The 22,061-nt window shown below is 43.1% G+C and overlaps 1 protein-coding gene across 10 annotated transcripts in view; it reads right to left on the bottom strand.

Annotated features, from left to right (window-relative positions):
- Window positions 1–336: 336 nt before the first annotated feature.
- LOC139683048 (zinc finger SWIM domain-containing protein 6) overlaps window positions 337–22,061 on the bottom strand; it is a 203,492-nt gene continuing 181,767 nt past the window's right edge. For all 10 annotated transcript variants that reach the window (XM_071577782.1, XM_071577781.1, XM_071577788.1 and 7 more), the window contains 2 exons: window positions 6,372–6,453; window positions 337–2,856 (listed from right to left, as the gene is read on the bottom strand). In XM_071577782.1, coding sequence (XP_071433883.1) covers window positions 1,994–2,856; window positions 6,372–6,453 — 945 coding nt within the window. In that variant the 3' untranslated portion in view covers window positions 337–1,993. The remainder of the gene's footprint in view (window positions 2,857–6,371; window positions 6,454–22,061) is intronic.

Here is a 22,061-nt window from a genome sequence, read left to right on the forward strand (position 1 = left end):
TCCATTGAGTGTGAACATGCCTCCACACACTCTTCCATCCCACCAGAGCGATATGTCAAGGCTTATGGTTCATTGTATAGACCACACATCTTCAATTTCAGGCAGCATTTGGTCCTTCTGACACACCAGATCTTCTTTCACGAGCAAAGGAGATGTTGCAATTGTGAACATTACTGTTTATCAAGATTTTTGAAGAACAAAACATTTCTTTCCTGGTCTTCTTGGTCATATTGCTTATCACCATAAGGCACCAAAGTTGCAAGCTGGGTATTTAAGATCTGTGAACTATCCATACACAATTCAACTCCAGTAACAGACACCATAAAGGAGGCAGAATCAACTTTAAAAAAACTAATTTTAATCAAAACAAAAAAAAATTTGTTGATCAGTAACAAGTTTATAAAACAGTGATTTAGTTACATAAATAAATTGATATCAGTGTATCAAATCTTAATTACTTTCAACTTCATGAGCATGTTTACATGAGTAATGAAGTACAACCTTTTTACCTATTATAATAAATAAAATGGAGAGCATGAAATAGGTTTTCTAAACAAAAATACCTACAAACATACCTCTAGCATGTTTTCTAATGAAGGGAACAAGAGACACTGGACAACTTCTGCACCAAAACATAAAAACTGTTTTAAAAAGCACAAGGATACAGAACCATCAGCTGAAGCAAAGACACTATACTGTTATCAAAGTTGGTATTTAATAATATAATGAACGGTTTGGTAGTTTGGTTAATTTAAAGCATTAAGACAAGGCAAGATAGAAGGATGCTTTTGTTTGAGTAATTCTAGAGAAAATAAAATATATTCAAAAAACGAATGGAAAAGTAGAACAGTCATACCTACACAACTTTCTGTCCTGCACAAAATCAAAATGCCTATGCAGAATATATATGATATATATATATTTGTGCACAAAGGTTATCTTATTATTAGCTCACTGCAAAGGCATAATGTATCTTGCAAATTATTTTGCATTTTGCGTCAAAAATTATATTTCTTTAAGTTTCCTAGGATGGAGGCACAAACCCCAATTCTTGCTGCTCTGGCTGTGTATTTTTTGTTGTCCCTCTTTACTATAGTGGCTGTTACAAGCATGTGTGTATGTATGTATGTGTGTGTGTATATATATATGTATATATATATAATTTCCCACAGTAGGTATCATTCCAACCATGCAATCCAAAAGGCGGCTCTGCATAGATGCCCATCATATAGTTCACCACCTGAGCCAACCCTGAAGCAAGGCGCACTTTAGTCCTTCAGATAGGTTTTCTTTAAAACCAGGCTACTGCAGCTTCAAGTATTTTGCATTACATAGATTTGATTTTTTTATAAATTAAAGTTATATCTTTTCAATATTCAGACATATACTATAATATATATACAGTACAATAAATGTTCTCACACTTTTAAAAATTTATTTTGATAAATCCCTGAGAATGTATGTTGACAGTCGCTAAGTTTCCACATGCACGAGCATTGTGTGCCATGCTTCTGGATGAACAGCACTGCAAAGCCACATGGTCAGCCTTTAACTATTAGTGTTTCATTTGTTGATTTGTTTAAATATGCTGAAATATAAGGATAAGTTACATAGGAGTAAAGCTGAATCCATTTGAGGTACTTATCACGGGATGGAGGTGTTTTGTTTGTTTTCTAAAGCCATTGCAATATATGTTTTGTTTTTGAGGCTGTGAACATATACAGAAAGAACAGGAGAGTGATGTGGGCTTTTGCCACTTGACAACATATACTCAGTGTAAACCAAACCTTTTTTTAACCTCTCTCTCACACAAAACAGAAAAAAGGAAAAAAAATTTAAACACACAAACTTTCACAACATGACAGTTTAGTTTTCAAACTCAATAGAACTATACACATATAATACCATTGTGGCTCTGTTTCTTTAAGTTCAAAAGGATACAAAGGCAGGCTCAAGTAAAAACAAACTACCTCCCCCCCTTCACTCATTTTCATTAACCAAACCGCTCACGAACCAACATCATCAGTTTCTTTTTGCCTTTATAGATTTGTTTTAGGTTATCAATAAACTGTGTAAACTGCATGTGTCCATCATGAGCCATTAAGAAGGTCTCTCGTGCCTTGCTGAGGAACTCTATAAACTCACTATAGTGTCGTGGGCTGATATGAGTGAGACGTGAATGAGTTGTATTAATGTAGGCTCCAATCGTGGCATCCAAGAGTTGCCGTAAAGGGGCTTTGTCCAGTGACATGAGCTTACCAGAGTTCCTCCTTCCATGGAGTCCCACCATGCCAGGAGTGGTCAAAGTACACCTACGCAAAATATCTGATAGTACTGTTGCACACTTGACACTTTTAACCACCAGAGGTATTATAGCTGCTAGTTCATTTTTCCCAAGGGAGTGGCTGAGTGCACATGCCCAGAGAACATCGTTAATGGCAGGGTGTGTGTCCTGATTGTAACTCAGGTTGAGATGTGTCATGGCCAAAGTGGCCAGCTTGTAGGCCCGCATAGGGTAACCATGGTGCTCCATGTATCGTGCTATAGTGAAAAGCTGTGAGTAGCTCATGCTGGTTGTAGCAGCATCTAGAACAATTTGGTAAGCGGTCTCAAAAGCTATGTGATCCTTTTCACATAAGGTCAGTGCAGAGAGGGCACAGTTTTGAGGATCCTTCATGGCACACTGTAGAGCAAGTGTCCTAGCACTGACAGCCAGCTTCTCCTGTTGATGGCAGTCCAGATGCAGACGGACAATGGTGCTGTTGGACATCACTGTTGTAGCAACAATACTAGTGGCTTCTGTTGGAGTGAAAAGTGTAAACCAGTTTTGCATTATACTATCCAGTGCATAAACACCTGGGGAGACAAAGAAAGGATTAGGCCCAACTGACAAAACCTAGCAGATACAGATGTTCAGCAAAAGATTGTATTCAAAGTCTAAGAGGTTGCCAGTAAGTTGGAGATGAGCTTCATCAAGAAATGATAAACCAGATAATATGGTTGGAAAATCACATTAAAACAAAGGTTAACTGTGCAAACTCAGTAACAATCACTGAAATACAGATAATAACAAAAAAGCCTGCAAGATAATCTTTTATCTCCCAGTGTGACAACTGAGTTGTTTTACTTGTTATCTAAGACAATTTGGATAACAAGTTCTGGCTCATTTGGTCTCATAACATCACTCAAAAGCAGTCCTCACACCAAACATTAAAAAGGCAATTTTATCTTCTTAATGTACATCTCAAGGTAGAGCGCATGCACAAAAGAATATGAAAGCATGCCAAATGTCTCATTTAATAGAACACCATGGCATTTAATATTAAGCACAACTTAAAAAAAGTAAAATAAAACTCCTAACCCCTACCCTCTCCCAATAGGCTTTTCAGATACATCTTGTATCAAATTGATGTGCACCTGAACATCAAGATTCTTATTAGGGAAATACTCTGAGCAATATCATAGAATCATAGAATGGCTTCAGTTGAAAGGGACCTTAAAGATCATCTAGGTCCAAACCCCCTGCCATGGGCAGGGACACCTTCCACTAGACCAGGTTGCTCAGGGCCCCATCCAACCTGGCCTTGAACACTTCCAGGGATGGGACATCTGCAACTTCTCTGGGCAACCTGTGCCAGTGCCTCACCACCCTCATAGAAAAGAATTTCTTCCTAATAAATAATCTAAATCTGCCCTCTTTCCATTTGAAGTCCTTACCCCTTGTCTGATCATAACAGGTTCTGTGAAAAAGTTTGTCCCCATCTTTCTTATATGCCCTCTTTAAGTGCTGAAAGTCTGCTATAAGGTCTCCCCAGAGCTTTCTCTTTTCCAGGCTGAACAACCCCAATTCTCTCAGCCTTTCTTCATAGGAGAGGTGCTCCACTCCTTCGATCACCTTCATGATTCTCCTCTGGATCCACTCTAACAGGTCACATCTTTCTTGTGCTGGGGACCCCAGAGCTGGATGCAGTACTCCAGGTGGGGTCTCACAAGGGGCAGAATCACCACTCTTGACCTGCTGGTTATGCTTCTTTTGATATGCACTACCGGATATTATCCTATCCTAAACAGATATTTTCCTTAGTATCACTTTATTCCTGGAATGTGTGTGTGGTGGGGGGGAAGAAAGGGGAAACAGTGACTAATGGGTTCCATAAATTGAATCTTATAGCCAACTAGAGTGTCTTATTATTGCTAGAGGCAGTTTACACAGATCTGTGAGCCCACCTAAACCACTGTATTGCGTCTGGCTGAGATGGAGTTTATTTTCCCATAGCAGACCTCACAGTGCTGTGCTTTGCATTGGTAGCTAGAAAAGTGTTGATAACACACCAGTGTATTGGCTACTGCTGAGCAGCACTGGCACAGCATCAGTGCTGTCTCTCAACATTCCACCCCCCATCAGTAGTCTGGGGGTGGGCAAGATCCTGGGAGGGGACACAACTAGGCCAGCTGACTCAAACTAACCAAAGGGATATTCCATACCGTATGGTGTCAGCTCAGATATAAAAGCTAAGTAAACAAGAAGGAAGGAGGGGCATTGTTTATTTATTCTTTATTTACAACAAACCACTAAGTGTGCTGAAGCCCTGCTTCCCGAGAAGTGGATGGATGTTGCTTGCTGATGGGAAGTAGAAAATAAAATCTTTGGGTTTTTTGCTTTGCTTGAGCATGCATAACCTTTCACTTTTGCTTTAGTAAACTGCTTTATCTCAACCTATGAGTTGTTTTCCATCTTATTTTCTTTCCCCTGTCCAGCTGAGAAGGGGAGTGATAGAGTGGCTTGGGCACCTGGCATCCAGCCAAGGTCAACCCACCACAACCACACCCAGAGGTCCTTTTCTCTGTAGGACTGTAATGTTTCCTGTGCACCTCTTCACTCGTGCAAAAATTCAGCAGTCAGGAAATACCAAATCTTCATTTAAATAAACAGATTGCTTGTTTTATCAACTTGATTAAGTCTCAAAAGTACTTTGTGTGACATTAAAGTTTCTTTATAGAATGATTAATTCAGAATATGTAAACTAATTTAAAGCAGCATTAAAACCAGCATTTTATTTGCCAATATGTAGCTGAACAAAATAATACCCAGGCACTAATATATGCAAGATAGCTTCAGTAATAATTACTTTAGCAAAGATATAAAAGTAATAAAGCAAGAGCATTGCATGAAAATTTGCAGACAAACCATTTTCTGACTGAGAGGATACAATGGCAAGCTGTATTTTCACATGCTACTGACAGCATTAATTCCCCAGTTAAGCATAAATCAAAGAATAAAATAATCCAGAGAACAAGCAGCAGCAAAAATTTTGAAACTCAAGAAGCATCTACGCAGTACAATTCAACTCAGATGTATGAAAAAAGAATAAATACAATAGGGAAGCATACTTTCCAAAAATACCTTTAGTGAGAATTAAAATTGTTCCCTTATCATAGTACTTATATTGTCCTCTCTACCACAGCTTCTGATTTTTTCATTTTGTACAGCTACACAGATTTTCATGCCCTCATCTTCACTTTCAGATTCTGTATCCTCATCTTGCAGATGGTAAACTGGAATACAGAAGCTAAGGGACACCTCATCAAGACACACAGGAAATTTATGTCAAAGCCCAGAACTGAACATAATGTTCTGTTGGGTGCACTATTCTCTCACTGCTAGCCTAGTGGTTAGTGGATAGTGCTAGTTCTGCCACCTTATTTTCACCTTATGTTGTTAAGGATGGATGTGTTAGTGTTTGTTTTGCTTTCCAGTGCAGACGAGAGGCCGGCACAATGTCGTAGCCCTGTAACAAAGATGCATTATGCTCTAAGCTTGGATTTATGGAGGGGCTTAAAAAACCAAAACCGAGAAAGCAAACAATAAGCAGTGAGAACACCTTCATAAACTCTTGTCTGCCACACAGTGGGAGGCAACCTCAGCATTTAATTCACCTGTTTTTTGGTTCATCTTCCCCACAGCTGACAAGACAGTGCTCTCACCAGTCTTTTGGAGCTTCACCCTTCAGAACAAGCACAATTGTAGCATAATGTAACATCCCATAACCACTAGCCTTTCTCTGCTGCAGCCTCAAACCCAACTCCAACATGGAGGGGACAAGGGGAAATCGGGGTTATGGACATCCCTATCTTGAAGGGTAACACTGTAAATAACACTGCATTAATCAACTATTGTCTCACTTGGCCTGTGCCTATTCTATTATATGCTCAAAAAACCCACTAATTGCCATAATTGTTGTCTTCTAACCAAAGGAATTTTATAGATGAACGGAAAGTTGGAGATATTTTCAGAGTTGACAAACATGATCAAGCCCTCTAAGATTAGCGGAAAAAAGGCAGGAGCCCTTAAGATGCATCTCAGAACATACCTATTTCTGTTGCACATGTTACCAACCACCTCACCATTTCCCGTCGTCGCCAATTCAGTGTTGACAGCGTCATCCGCATCACCTATTAAAACAACAGAAACAAAATACAAATTAATCCTATTGTAAAACCAAGACAATATACCAAAAATCAGGGATTTGAGTTACTAAAATACATGGAGGTTCAAAATGTCAGTCTCTTGCCCTCTCTGCTGTTACCTCTTTTTAGCTGATATATCAAAAGACTTGATAAATATTGCTCAGCTATCCTAGAAGAGCATACATAGATTAATTCCAACTGCAGGTTCTTCTAGGTTAGAGGAGAAAGTCTGTTTTATTTGGGGAGAAGAAAAAACCAAACAAAAACCAAACAAAAACCCCACCACCCCGCAAAAAAGCCCCCATCCCCAATCGTCAACAAAGCCCAATAATAAGTTACTCAAATTAAATTATACTGTGTCTCCTCTATGTATATAGGTCTTTAAAGTGGAAAGGTGTCAACTCCTGTTTGGTAATCTAACCAACCTAATTTTTCCCCCAACTGCATGTTTTGGTCATTGACTTCAACAATACAGACAGGAGTCAGAGTGTACTGTGATTTGACTGGCTGTTTATCCTGCAAAGATATATATATATACACACTTCCAGATATATTCTCTATACTTGGAAAGACATTGGAAGAAACAGATGAGCCCAGTCTATTAATACATGGCTCCACAGCTGGCATCACCACCATAATTTTAGGTTTTTGACAATGGAATGGCCTACGCAGCACCAGGCATGCTGGCACCAAATGGGACTCAACTTTCTCAGCAAGGAAGGAGAGTCTTTGCTTGGGAACTAGCAGGGCTCATTGGCAGAGCTTTAAACTAGATGTGATGGGGGAGAAGGATAATATCAGGGTTGTCCCTGGGAAGCTGTGGGATGAGAGTCAAAGGTTACAGGGACAGGGTGCTATCAAGGGTCCTCTGCCGCTGACTCTGATATGTGCTGGCCACACTGGAGCACAACTGCAGTCTTATGGAGAGGAGCCAGGGACTCCTGAGGTAACAGAAGCCAACAGAGAAACACCAGAGAATTATCTCAAAGGAATTAAGGGGTGTTCCTCTGGGAAGGCGATACAGTCAGCAGCCCAGATGAGGTGTCTTTACACCAATGCACATGGCATGGGCAACAAACAGGAGGAGTTGGAAGCCACCATGCTGCTAGAAAGATGTGACCTTGTTGCCATTACTGAAACTAGGTGGGATGAATCTCATGACTGGAGTGCGACTATTGATGGCTACAGGCTGTTCAGAAGAGACAGGGGAGGAAGGAGAGGCAGAGGAGTTGCCCTCTACAAGAGGTGGATTGAATGTGAGGAGCTGTGTAGAAATCGAAATTCAGCAATAAGCAGAAAAAGAGCTTAAAAGGCTTAAGCAGAAAACCTTGGTCAACAGAAGCTGAAACAAAATCCATCCCTTGAAAGACCAGACAAGGCCTGTTGATGTTCAACCTTGTTGATTAGCCTGCAGCAGGATAAGGAAAGACTTTTGAGACAATGTTATCAAACTATGTTGAAACCCTTTGTTCTCTTCCCCCCATGTAAATCCTGGTTATGGAAAATATTAACCACTTGTGTAACTGTAGCAGAAACTTGTGTAATCCCCTACTTAACTGTAATAGTTTGGCCCAGGCCTTTGCCTGGTAACCTGATGTAACTAGGGACGGGCTTGTCTCCTAGGTATTCCCCACCCATTCTTTTGCCCTCCCACGGGATAAGAGACGGGGAGATAAGGGGTTTGGTCTCACTTCGGGTTCTGGTGAAGGAAGAGGGCAGAGAGTTTGCTGCTGCTGCTCAGTCCCTTATCAGAGCCACGCAGGAGATCGGGGAAATAGCGTGAGACCCCCCCAGCCACGTGAGAGGAAAAAGCTAGTTTTTTTCTAAGAGTGGTGGTGGGATTGTGTCGTACTGGTTTGTTCGGTGGGTGGGCGGGGGTGTTCTTCCGTACCCATTGGGTTTTTTTTTTGTTCTGTCTCTTCTTGTCACCCCTGTTTTCCCCTTCCTTTTTCCCCTCCCCTTTCCCTTTTCCCTATTGTGGGTGCAAATTGTATACATATAATTGTAGGTATTTAGAGAATATACATATATATATCTATATATTGACTTGGCTCAGCTTCTTTCAAGTTTTTTTTTCCCGTTCCTTTTCCCTGCTTTGGGGAGCAGGGGGAGAAGGAGGGGGAAGGGCGGCGGCTCGAACTGGAGGCCAGGACAAAACCAAGACATTAACAAAGGTTACCATAACTCGTCCTCCTTATTAACATGTCCTGCCCCCAAGACTTTTAAATTGTGTGTCACGTGTTGTGGTAGTTTTGATTTTAGTTAGGCTTCGATTAGGCCTTAATTTGAGTAGGCCTTAGTAGGTGCTACATAGATTAGGAGGGACAGGTGTCACGTGACTTAAGCAAACAAAGAGATATTTCATATCATCTGATGTCAACTTGAGTAGAAAAACAGTGTAGGGAGGTGCTTAGGGTTCTTTCTTCGTGGCCACTTGTCTGAGGAGGATGTGCTATGTTGTTCTACAAGGACTGGGCCTCACCGCCGCTTACTGCTATGTTATCTCAGGAAGTAAACTATTTTTTGGTTAGCTTCTCCCTTTTCCTTGCTGGATGTTTCTCAGGAAGAGTCATTTGGGGTGCTGAAGTGATGAGATCTGTTTTTGGTGGGAGGTGAAGGATTATTTGTTATCTCTAACTTTTGTGGGTGTGTGTTATATTGCTTTTTGCTTTTAATTTTCCCTTTTCTGTGTAAATAAACCAGTTCTGTTTTAAGTTTGAAGTTTTTTTCCCTTGTCCCTCAGGACTGCATTGCTGTGGTGAATACTTGGCATTTTGTCAAGGTTTCAACCCACAACACAATCGGTGTTTCTGCCTGGTTCGACCAGGGAACCTTGGCAAGCTTCCTGGGAGCTAGGCAGGCTTCCCGGGAGCTTTGGCTGCATTCCCAGACCTGGTTTATATAAACACCACTGGTTTATATGTATGTTTTGAGTACATGGAGAACATAAAACATAAACAATATGCTGCCCCGCTGGATGCTTGTGTTAACCCTTCTATTGACTGTTTTTTTGAGTTCAGACACCTTTCCTGTGTCAAGAACTCGAGAAAAGAGAGAAACCAACACAGACGGGGAAAGAAAGCAGAGCTGAGAAGCCGCGGGAACAATGCGTGCTGACTCAGAAAGACCTAGTGCCTGCCAGAAGCAGCCAAAACCATAGCAACAGACACCAGAAATCAGCAATTTGCTGGAGCTTTACAGCTCTGCCAGTGCACAAACCGACAGACTGCTGCTGCTGCTGCCACTGGCTCCAGACCCAGTTCTGGTCCTGGAGCCGGTCCAGGGTGAGAGAACGCCCTGCCGTCCCCTGCTCACTGAGTTCAGAACCAGCCACGAAAGCTCAAAGCAGCCAGAAAAATGCAGAAGCAGCGAAAGCTCCGAGAACACCTTGGCACCCCCTCCTGGGGTTGCCGCAACCGGCGCTAGGACCCTGCAGAGCTGAGAGCAGAGCAGCTGCTTGCAGACGCCCCAGATGTAGAGAGCCCAGCCCCCCAGCATGGCCGCACCAAACGAGAAACAGTCTCTGCTGAAATGCCGGACGGAACAAACTTCGCACTCAAAAGACATGAATAAATGACCAGAAAAAGAAAAAATAGCCTGCTGTTTTATCCACTAGACAGTTTATGGTATTTATGAACTTAAGAGACTGTTCCTGCTTTTTCCCTGTTTGTTCGTTTTACTAAATAAGTACCTCAAAACCAATAACTGAACTTAAGAAACACTGATACAAGTAATAACTAAAGCCTTTTATCTCCTCAGCAATTAATTAATCTAGAAGGAAAAGACAGGACCAGACTGCGGACTTTCTCTTCTAATTTTCAAAGATTAATTTTTCTTTCTAAGCATAGTATTGTGTTTTTGATTTAGTGTTTCTAATTGTACATTGCATTAAGTAAAATTTAGATAAATCAGTGCCAAATTAAAGCTCTCCTACATGACAAGAGCATTTTTCTTTGTTTGAAAGAAACCACACTGATGGGGGGGAGGGGAAGGGGAGGGCTTTGTTTATTTTACTTAAGGCTTGTGTCCTAGTTCAGCAGGAGGGACCAGCTAACCCTGTGTGGTGGTGATCAAAGCTGTGTATTCCACCCCCTCTATTCATTCCCCAAGGTCAATAGGCCATTAGCAGCAGCTGCCCAGGGAGCCATTATCACCTTCACACCCAGCCTGAGGGGGGCTGAGCTGCTAATGGGCTATCAACAGCTCAACACCCCCTGGCTCCCAGAGTTAATCACCCATTGTGTGAGTCCCCGCCCAGGGGGAGGGACTGAGTGCTCCCTGAGGGTACATAAGTGGTGGGTAAGAAGACCTTGGGAACCTCTCGTTGGATCCAGAGCAGCAGCAGGACCTTGACAGGAGGAGATCACCGCTCTCACCCAGACCACAGCCCTTGCCTGCACCAACAGGTTTTTCTTTTCCTTTTGCTCTGGACTTGGGGGAACCACAGGGGTCTCAGCACAAGGGCAAACAAACCCCCTTGGGTTTGTGCCCCAGGACACTGGGTTATACTGCTGGGGTTTTGTGAGTTGAAAGCAATTTCCCTTGTGTGTCAGTGTTGTTATTGTAATATTATTATTAAATTTTAGCTCTGACTTATAATCTCTCTTGTGGTGAGTTCATTTCCCCTGCTGGTTCACCTTTAAACCAGCACAGCTTGCGATGCTTATTTTGTTTATGCTTATTCTACTTATACTCATTTTGTTTATGCCTATTTTGTTTATGCTTATTTACCTAGGACTAATGATAATACTTATTTTCTTATTTTACTTATGCTTTTATACTTATCATGGAATTTGCTTAGTAATATGAAGTTCTCCATGTAACATGTAGCAAAACTCACTCACTGTCCTTGAAGGTGCAATACCAAGGGGTCCAGGCCAATTAAAACAGCTAGGATACCCCATGATAAATCAGAAAACATGTCAAAAGAACAAGATAAGTCCAATTAGACCAGCAAAAGTTGCCAACAAGACTGGTTTGAACCAGTTTTGAGCAAAAGGTAAAAAGTTCACAGGAGGAAGACATCTTACTTCATTCCTAAAGACCACTCCCTAAATTACCAGGAGGAACAGCGAAAGTGCAAGAAGGAGTGACATGAGGCGGAGAAAATGGAAATCAGTTCTTGAGACTCATTATAATACCCCTCCCTTCTCTCAGAAAACAATGTTTATGTATGAAAGAAAAATAAATATGTATAACTTACTTGCATATAAACCCTTTGTTAGCTCAACCAGGTGCGCATGTTTTGGAGGAATTATCCCCATGCGCCCTGGGCTCAGAATAAATGTACCACTCTATACTATAACCTCACTGGATTATAGGGTTTTTATTCTGCAAAACAATTTTGGCGAGGAGCCAGCCAGGAGACCTCTCCACCCGACTGCAGGACGACTGAGGAACAGACACCCCAAGGTGCGCCCCGAGAAGTTTTCTTGGTGGGGGCTCTGCTCCCAGCTGTTCACTGCGGGGGGGTGGACAAGGACCTCGCAAAGGCTGCGGATAAGGTACGTTTAAATTTCTTTTTGTAAAAGGGGACTTAAGTCACTGAGGGGACTCATAAGTCACAAGGGGACGCCCTGTGCTGGGTCCAGGCTGTCAGAAAAACACGAAGAGACGTCTGTCGTGGGCAGCCTATGGGAAGGGTGCGTGGTCACGCAGTAAAAGGGAACTGGCCGTGTAAAACCAGTAAAAGAATAAAATAAATGCCTAGGTAACATGTGGAGTAATGAAGCACTAATAATTACAATACTCTCTCTGGTTATAATAATACTGATATTCGTGTGTCTGTGTAAAAAATGGCTTGTTTTCCCCTTGTGTGATGGCTGTCAATTTTGTGTATAAATGAATAATTGTGAATGAAACAAGTTTTGATTTCTATAAGCAGCAGTGTGAAATTTAGTTGGTAAAAGTAAGCCTCTTTATTGCTCAAGTAGAGATAATTTCCATGGGAACACAAAGATGTATGTCAGGAATTCAGAGGGAGAAACTGGTTAAAAAAGTGTAAAAAGGTTTGCAAAAAAGAAGTTAAATGGTTAATGTGTGAAACAGTGCTGATTAGTATTTGCTTATAAAAAGTTTTGTTACTGGTTAAATGTTGAAAATTACTTGTTTAGATAGGCTTATAGGCAGTTAAATGCCTCCCTGACATCCGATCCCGTCAGATCTCGGAAGCTAAGCAGGGTCAGCCCCGGATTAGTACTTGGATGGGAGACCTCCTGGGAAATGCCAGGTGCTGTAGGTTCTAGTCCTGAGGACTTCACTGTCACTGTCCAAGCACGCTCGGCCATGACAGATGAACCTCAGGACTTAAACGGTGGGGCCAGTTCTGCGCACGCTGTGCCTCACCTAAAATCCACTGCGCAGGCTGGAAGGGCCCACCCACGTGGGGACAGCCCTTCCCAAATCTTCGTTCGCGAAGCCGAGCCACACACACAGATAGGCTTATATATGCATGTGATTCTCGCTAAGAAAGAAGCCCTGCAATAAAATTCCAATAGCCGAAAGATACTGGAATTAGGTTGCACTTTGAAGCGTAAATCTTTTTCTTCTCCTCTTCTTCTTCCATTGCTGTTTGAAACTTTGTAACAAGAGTAGAAAGATCTCCATCTAGGCTGTCTTCTGCTTCCCCGCGCCTCTCTGGAAGCAGCAAACCTAAAACTAAACTCCTCCCTCCTGTTACGTGGAAAAACACGTGTGGAAAAGCTACGTAATGGCCACTTTCCTAGTTACAGCTGGTTACTAAGGAAACCTAGATCAAACCCATCACATTCTGTTAAAAGTGGTTTCTCTGTTCTGTGGGTAAAAGTTGTGGTTTTAAGGAGCTTGCTTTCTTTATTAGGCGTTAAAAGTAGTTTCTCTGTTCTGTAGGTAAAAGTTGTGGCTTTACTTCTTTATTAGGCAGTTTATCTGTTGTGTTAAGGCAGCCTTTCTGTTTTGTTAAGCCGCATTTCTGTTGTGCTAAGTAGTGTTTGCATTCTAAGTAGAAACTCGTGAACAGCTTTAAGCAGTAAGTGGAAAGCTCTTACAAGAGTTAAAAGAGTAAAAACTAAGAAAAATTTTAAAATGGGAAAGAGACAAAGCAGTGAAGTTATGGAGTCCTCTGGGGTGCATACTGTTCCATTGGAAAGATATAGTAGGAACAGGTGGGACAGAAAGGAAGAAAATACTTATTAAATACTCAAACCAATGGTGGCCTTTATATAAATTAGGAAATGGGGTGAAGCGGCCAATAAACAGGACAGTAGACTATGAGACCATACTGCAATTAATGTTATTTTTAAGGCGAGAAGGAAAATGGGAAGAAGCAGCTTATACGGACATGTTTTTTACCCTGAGAAACCACCCCGAGTGGCAGAAGGACTGTGGAATAAACCCCCCACAAGGTCCTATGGTACTGGCGCTAGAAAAAGAGAATAAAAAAGACAGAACAAACTTAAAGCGCTGCTGCTCTAGCTGCAGTATTGGTCACCATTGTACCAGAGAAGACAAAATGCACTGTGTCCAGGAACAGGAGACAGATTTGTGTGATTTATATCATCACCCCCCTTCCTGAAGGCAGGAGACAGACAGGGGCTTAGACAGTAGTGATACACCTAACAGCAGCCCCATAGCTTCACAAACAAGGGGGAATCTGATGTAATGGTCATGCAGGCCCCCCTGAGAAAAGCAGTAGGGCCTGACGGACAGGCTGTATTGATTAAAGAACCTTTTTCTACCAGTGATCTGGAAGCCTGGAAAAAGGTAGCTAAAGAATATTGAAATGATCCTGTGAGTGTGACAAAACACTTCCAGGTAATAATAAAACAACTGTCTCCTGACTGGCAAGACCTGCAGTTGCTCCTTGAGTATTTCACAGAAACAGAAAAACAATTAATTATAAAAGCAGCCGGAGACCAGGCTGAAGACCATTGTAAAGCCAGGGGGGAAGACATAAAGGACTGGTTCCCCTTGCAGGATCCGAGATGGGAAGCCAATAGAACTGCCCATAGGGAAAGGCTTCAAGCATACCAGGAGTGGATAATCAAAGGGATGGAAAAAGCTATACCCAAAACTATTAATTGGTCAGCCCTGTGATGCCTAAGAATTTAATGTAATTTTAGAAGGTTTTAGAATCATATCGTCTCTGCTGAGTTACTCTGATTTTAAGTGTGAATATTAAGTGCCTTTCTCACGAGTTGGGAGCTGCTTTCAGGCCTTGTCAAGGCCAAGCTGTTTTTTTGAGCAGACACCTGCAAGATAACAGGAGACAAACAACAGGAGAAGGCCCAACTGCCCCCCCCCAGGAAGAAGGGGCAGGATGACAGGCCTTTTGGGTGGGCATTAAAGAGAAATGAGAATCCTGATTAGATGTTAAAAGGGGGTATAAAAACCCTGAAACTTTCTGACCTAGGGGTCAAACCCCCCTGGGTTTGAACATGGAAGCTTCTACTAATAAAACCCTATATCTTTCTCCATTAACTTGTCTTCAGTGTGTCTCTGTTCACAGGGAAACGTGATCTGGAGGCATCACCTGTATGCAATTAGGCAAGGCCCCTCAGAAACACCATCAGAGTTTCTAGACAGGTTACGAGATGTTATGCGGCGGAGTACCCCTTTAGATCCAGGATCAGAAGTAGGAATTCAACAATTAGTTTCTTTGTTCTTAGGGCAGTCTACTGGAGATATTAGGAGGAAGCTGCAAAAGTTGCGAACTGTAGAGAGCAGGAACTTGGAAGTGTTATTGGATGAAGCATGGAGAGTGTTTAGCAATAGAGAGGAAGTATCTAAAAAGAACCTTAAGCAAGTGCTGGTAGTAAGTGAAAAGGGTGGGAAAAAACCCCATTTAAGCCACAGAAGAAACTGGCAATAGACCAATGTGTCAATTGTGAAAAGAAAGGTCACTGGAAAAATGAGTGTCCAGAAGAGAACAGGGAAAAAGGAAAGCAGAAAAAGAAGCAAGTGGTTGCAAGTGTGGAAGATTGATGGGGACCAGGGGGGTCATCCCTAGCTGATCCACTGGTTATAATGGAGCTAGGGGACAAGCAAAAGGAAGTGGAATTTTTAGTAGACACGGGAGCCACATATTTGGTTTTAAATCAAGCATTAATGCCACTAGAAAATGAGTTCATAATAGTAAAAGGAGCCACAGGCCAAGCTGAAAAGGCATACTTTTGTAAACCTCTAAAATTTAAATTGGGCAAACAGGTGGGTATACATAAATTCTTATATATGCCTATCTCCCCGAAACCCCTTTTAGGAAGAGACTTGTTAGAACAATTGCAAGCAATAATTAAATTTGAAAAAGGAGAAATCACACTTGAAGTGAACGATCAACAACATATCCAGGTAATGAGCCTGATGCTGGCAACTGTCTCCTCCAGGGGGAAAATAGACAGCATAATAATGGATCAAGTTTATCCAGGGGTATGGGCTGCAGATGTACCTGGGAGGGCAAAAAATGCAATACCAGTTGAAGTCAAATTAAAAGGACAGCAGCCAGTGAGAGTCAAACAATATCCCTTAAAAAGAGAAGACAAATTGGGAGTTCAACCAATTATAGAAAAGTTTGTACAATTAGGACTGTTAAAAGAGTGTGAATATAGTTATAATACTCCCATACTTCCTGTCCGGAAGCCAGATGGATCTTACTGGCTAGTACAAGACCTCAGGGCAATAAATAAAATTACAGAGGACCTCTATCCAGTAGTAGCAAATCCATATACACTTCTTACTGCACTAACCCCCGAACTAGCTTGGTTTACTGTTTTAGATTTGAAAAATGCCTTCTTTTGCCTCCCTCTCCATGATGCCAGCCAGAAATTATTTGCCTTTGAATGGGAAAGTCGTAAAAGTGGCTGGAAAACTCAACTGACCTGGACAGTGCTGCCTCAAGGTTTCAAGAACTATCCTACCATATTTGGTAACCAGCTTGCCAAGGATCTGGAACTTTGGGAAATGCCACCTGGTAAGGGCTGCTTTCTACAATATGTCGATGACATGTTGCTCGCCATGGAAACTGAGGAAATATGTGTGGCCTGGACTGTAAGTATGCTAAACTTCTTAGGGTTGCAAGGATACCGAGTATCCCAGAAGAAAGTTCAGATAGTTCAACAGCAGGTAATTTACCTGGGATATTAAATTAGTGAAGGCCAAAGGACCTTAGGACAAGCCCGAAAAGAAGCTACCTGCCAAACCCCCAGGCCTCAGACCCTAAAAGAGCTGTGAACTTTTCTGGGAACAACTGGATGGTGCAGGCTTTGGGTCTATAACTATGGACTGCTTGTCAAACCATTGTATGCACTTATTAATACAGGAGAGAAGCAAATTCAATGGGACACAGAATCAATAAACGCCTTTAAAGAACTGAAAAAGGCATTGATGGAAGCCCCAGTGCTTGGACTCCCAAATGTAAGTAAGCCATTCTTTTTGTTTTCACATGAGAGGCATGGGATAGCCTTGGGGATACTAGCCCAGGACTTGGGTCCATGCAGAAGGCCAGTAGCCTATTTTTCTAAGCAGCTCGACACAACAGCCAAAGGGTGGCCGAGCTGTTTGAGAGCTGTTGCAGCAGTAGTGCTTAACATTCAAGAAGCACAAAAACTCACATTAGGCCAGAAAATAACTGTATTGGTCTCTCATACAGTTTCAGCAGTACTAGAAGCAAAGGGTGGACACTGGCTGTCCCCTTAGAGGTTTCTGAAATATCAAGCTATACTGGTGGAACAGGATGATGTAACCGTTATAGCAACACATATTGTCAATCCAGCATCTTTCCTTAGTGACAATACCGGGGAGCAAGTCTCTCAGGATTGCTTGGAAACGATTGAAGCAACCTACTCCAGTCGACCTGACCTCAAAGAAGCTCCCATGGAAGATGCAGAGGACTGGTTCACAGATGGAAGCAGCTATGTCCTGAATGGAAAGCGATTGGCTGGATATGCTGTGACCACTACACAACAGGTACTCAAGTCTGGTCCTTTGCCTCATGACACTTCAGCCTAAAAGGCAGAAATAATTGCCCTCACCCGAGGACTAGAATTAGCCCGGGATGGCTGCGTGAACATTTACACAGACTCCAAATATGCATTTGGGGTTGTACATGCACATGGGGCAATCTAGAAAGAAAGAGGACTCTTAAACTCCCAAGGGCAACACATAAAACATGCAGAAGAAATCTTAAAGTTGTTGGATGCAGTACAACTTCTGAAAAAGGTAGCAATAGTCCATGTCAAAGCACATCAGAAAGGGGATTCGGATACAGAAAGAGGCAATTGGCTCGCGGACAGGGAAGCAAAACAGGCTGCAAAACTAGAGGTAAAGACAGAAAATGCCTTAATACCGGAATGGAGAATCTCTCTTGAAGGTAAGCCCATTTATTCAAACCACGTTGAAACCCTTTGTTTTCTTCCCCCCATGTAAATCCTGGTTACGGAAAATATTAGCCACTTGTGTAACTGTAGCAGAAACTTGTGTAATCCCCTAGTTAACAAAGGTTACCGTAACTCGTCCTCCTTATTAGCATGTCCTGCCTCCAAGACCCTTAAATTGCATGTCACGTGTTCAATAAAGTATTCCAGTTTCTACCTCCTATCTGGGATCACGTAGTTTTTAGACCTTTATAGAGCTGTCTCTGAAGAACAGCCATGAGCAGGTCAAAAGCCTGTGGGTAAGAATCGGAGACTGAGGCAACAAAGGGAACTTAATGGTTAGTGTCTACTACAGGCCACCTGACCAAGGGGAGCCTATTGACAAAGCCTTCTTGTTTCAGCTTTGGGAGGCATCATGCTCACAGGCTCTCATCCTGCTGGGGGACTTCAACTACCCCAACATCTGCTGGGAAAGTAGCACAGCAAACTGTAGGCAATCCAGGAGACTCCTGGAATTCATGGAGGATAACTTCTTGAGTCAGATAATAGACAGCCCTATCAGAGGGGATGTGATACTGGATCTATTGGTCACCAATGCAAGCCAGAGAATTGTGGACATCAAGACTAGAGGCAGTCTGGGCTGCAGTGATCATACATTGGTGGAGTTTGCAGTCCTGAGGAATATGGGTCAGGTAAGGAGCAAAGTTAGGCCTCTGAAATTTAGGAAAGGAAACTTCCAACTCTTCGGTGAGATAGTCAGTGGGATCCCTGCCCTGAGGGACAAAGGAGTGGAACAGAGCTGGCAGATCTTTAAGGAAGTCTTCCATAGAGCACAAGAGCTAACAATCCCCAGGATCAAGAAACTGAGCAAGGAAGGCAAGAGACCAGCATGGCCGAGTAGGGAACTGCTGGTCAAACTAAAGGGAAAGAAGCAAATGCACAGGCAGTGGAAACAAGGATAGGTAACCTGGGAAAAGTATGGGGATGAAGTATGGCTGTGTAGGGATGGAGTGAGGAAGACCAAGGCTGTCACAGTTAAAGAAGGTTTTGTGTTTTATTCCCTTTTTCCAACATTGTTTTGGAGGAACTGTTTCTTTAAGAATGAACCCCTTGTAGTGATTTTAGCTAGGCCTCAAATTGGCAGGCTCAGAGAATCTATGTGGATTGGGAGACGGCTCTCACCTGACTGAGTAACCAAGGAAGTATTTCATACCAGATGACGCAAACTTAAGATATGGGGCAGCAGTGGGAGGTGTTGGGTCAGTTCCATCATGGCTGCACTAAGAGGAGGACGTCTGGCAGCTCATCTACTATGCTAGGCCCTGCTCCGGCTGCTGCTGCTTGCATTTTGTTTGAGTTCAGGGAAGTAGAAATATTTTGTTGTTATACTTTCTCTTTCTTGCAGGGTGTCCTTTAGAGTACTTATAGATTTAGAGTAATACACTTTGTATTAACTGGGGAGACACAGCAGAAGAAGTCTTCGAAAAAGGACGAAAGATTATTCAGATTCTCCTCAAAGCTGGTTTTGCCATCAAAAAGAACAAGGTCAAGGGACCTGCCAGAGAGATTCAGTTCCTTGGGGTGAAATGGCAAGATGGACGTCGCCAGATTCCAACCGACGTCATCAATAAGATTGTAGCAATGGCTCCACCGACTAACAAGAAAGAGACCCAAGCATTTCTGGGAGCCGTAGGCTTCTGGCGAATGCACATTCCAGAGTACAGCCAGATCGTGAGCCCTCTCTATTTTGTGACCCGTAAAAAGAACATTTTCCAATGGGGCCCTGAACAACAACAGGCTTTCAAGCAGATCAAACAGGAAATCGCACATGCCGTGGCTCTTGGACCAGTCAGGACGGGACCAGATGTGAAGAATGTACTTTATTCCACAGCTGAAGATAAAGGTCCCTCCTGGAGCCTTTGGCAAAAGGTGCCTGGTGAGACACGAGGGCGACCACTTGGTTTCTGGAGCCGAAGCTACAAAGGCTCTGAGGCCAATTACACCCCTATGGAGAAGGGGATTTTAGCGGCGTATGAAGGCATACGAGCAGCCTCAGAGGTAATTGGTACTGAAGCCCAGCTTTTCCTGGCACCTCGACAACCAGTGTTAAGCTGGATTTTTAAGGGAAAAGTGCCCCCTACACACCATGCCACCGATGCCACGTGGAGCAAGTAGATTGCTTTGATTACAACATGTCCGAATTGGGAGCTCGAATCGCCCTGGAATTCTAGAAATTATAACCAATTGGCCTGAAGGTGGGAACTTCAGCCTGGCAGATGAAGAAGAGAAAGAGTCAGTGAGTCGAGCTGAAGAAGCTCCACTATATAATCAGCTGCCAGATGAAGAGACGTGCTACGCCCTTTTCACCGATGGTTCTTGCCGTATCGTAGGGAGGAGCCAGAAGTGGAAAGCAGCTGTGTGGAATCCCACCCAACGGATGGCAGAAGCCACTGAAGGGAAAGGCGAATCGAGTCAGTTCGCAGAACTCAAAGCTGTCCAATTGGCCCTAGACATTGCAGAAAGAGAAGGATGGCCAAGGCTCTACTTGTACACCGACTCATGGATGATAACAAATGCTCTCTGGGGATGGCTAGACCGGTAAGAGAAAATGAATTGAAGGCATAGAGGGAAGCCCATCTGGGCTGCTGATCTGTGGCAAGACATTGCTGCCAAAGTGAAGAAATTGAACGTGAGAGTCTGCCATGTAGATGCCCATGTGCCCAAAGGTCGAACTAATGAGGAACAAGATAATAACAGACAGGCAGACCGAGCTGCACAGATCGAGGTGTCGCAAGTAGACCTTGACTGGCAGCAAAAGGGAGAATTGTTCCTAGCTCAATGGGCCCATGATGCTTCAGGTTACCAAGGCCGGGACACAACCTATAAATGGGCACGAGACCGAGGGGTGGATTTAACTATGGACACTATTTCCCAGGTTATCCACGATTGTGAAACCTGTGCTGCCATTAAGCAGGCAAAAAGGTTGAAGCCCCTCTGGTATGGTGGACGCTGGGACAAGTATAAATACAGAGAGGCCTGGCAGGTTGACTACATCACGTTGCCACAGACTAGCCAAGGTAAGCGCTATGTGCTTACCATGGTTGAAGCGACCACTGGATGGTTAGAGACATATTCGGTACCACATGTAACGGCCCGGAATACTATATTGGGCCTTGAGAAACAGGTCCTGTGGAGGCATGGCACTCCAGATCGCATTGAGTCAGATAATGGGACTCATTTCAAGAACAATCTAGTGGCCACTTGGGCACGGGAGCATGGTATTGAATGGGTATATCATTCCATATCATGCACCTGCTGCTGGAAAAGTTGAAAGGTGCAATGGACTGTTAAAAACAACTCTGAAGGCACTAGGTGAAGGAACCTTCAAGAATTGGGATAAGCATTTGGCCAAGGCCACCTGGTTGGTTAACACCAGAGGCTCTGTCAATCGAGCTGGTCCTGCCCAGGCAGAATCCCTCCACACGGTAGATGGAGACAAAGTTCCAGCGATTCACTTGAGAGGCATGTTAGGGAAATCTGTTTGGATTACTCCTCCCTCGGGCCAAGACAAACCCATGCATGGGATTGTTTTTGCTCAAAGGTCCGGAAACACCTGGTGGGTAATGAGGAAAGATGGTGAAATCCAGTGTGTGCCCCAAGGCAATCTAGCCTTGGGGAAAAACTAATTATGTGCTTTGAGTTGCGTTTTGCAGGAAACCAGGCACCAGATGAGAAAGACCCAAACAAAGCCATTACTGGTATCCCATGATGTCCCAGAATAAGGCAGCCCTAAACTGTGAACCAGGCCTGAACTTGGAACTGTGACTCTAACCAAAAGGCAAAGGACTAAAGCTGATCTGCCTTGAAGGACCACATATGGACTATATATATATATATATATATATATGTGGAGGATATAAGCAAATGCAAGAATACAAGGATTGCGTGGAAAGACCAGTGTGGAATAAGGGGTGGAGAATGTAATGGTTTGACCCATGGCTTCCTAAGTAACCATTGTATCTAGGGAAGTTACAAGTATTCCACACGTGTCTTCCACGTAGCAGGGGATGAGGGGTTGTGGGCTTTCCTTCCTTGGCCGGGGAGCTCGTGGGAAGTGTTGGAGCCTGATCCCTCCGGTTGTTGGTGGTTCTCCTGTCCTGGGTGAGATTGTTTCATGCTTGTTCCCCTTCCTTGAGCTTTTTAATTGTGTTTGTCTGATTCATTTGTTTCTTTTGGTTTGGTTTTGTT

This window comes from Pithys albifrons, chromosome 26 (genome assembly GCF_047495875.1).
Source record: "Pithys albifrons albifrons isolate INPA30051 chromosome 26, PitAlb_v1, whole genome shotgun sequence".
NCBI classification, from domain to species: domain Eukaryota; kingdom Metazoa; phylum Chordata; class Aves; order Passeriformes; family Thamnophilidae; genus Pithys; species Pithys albifrons.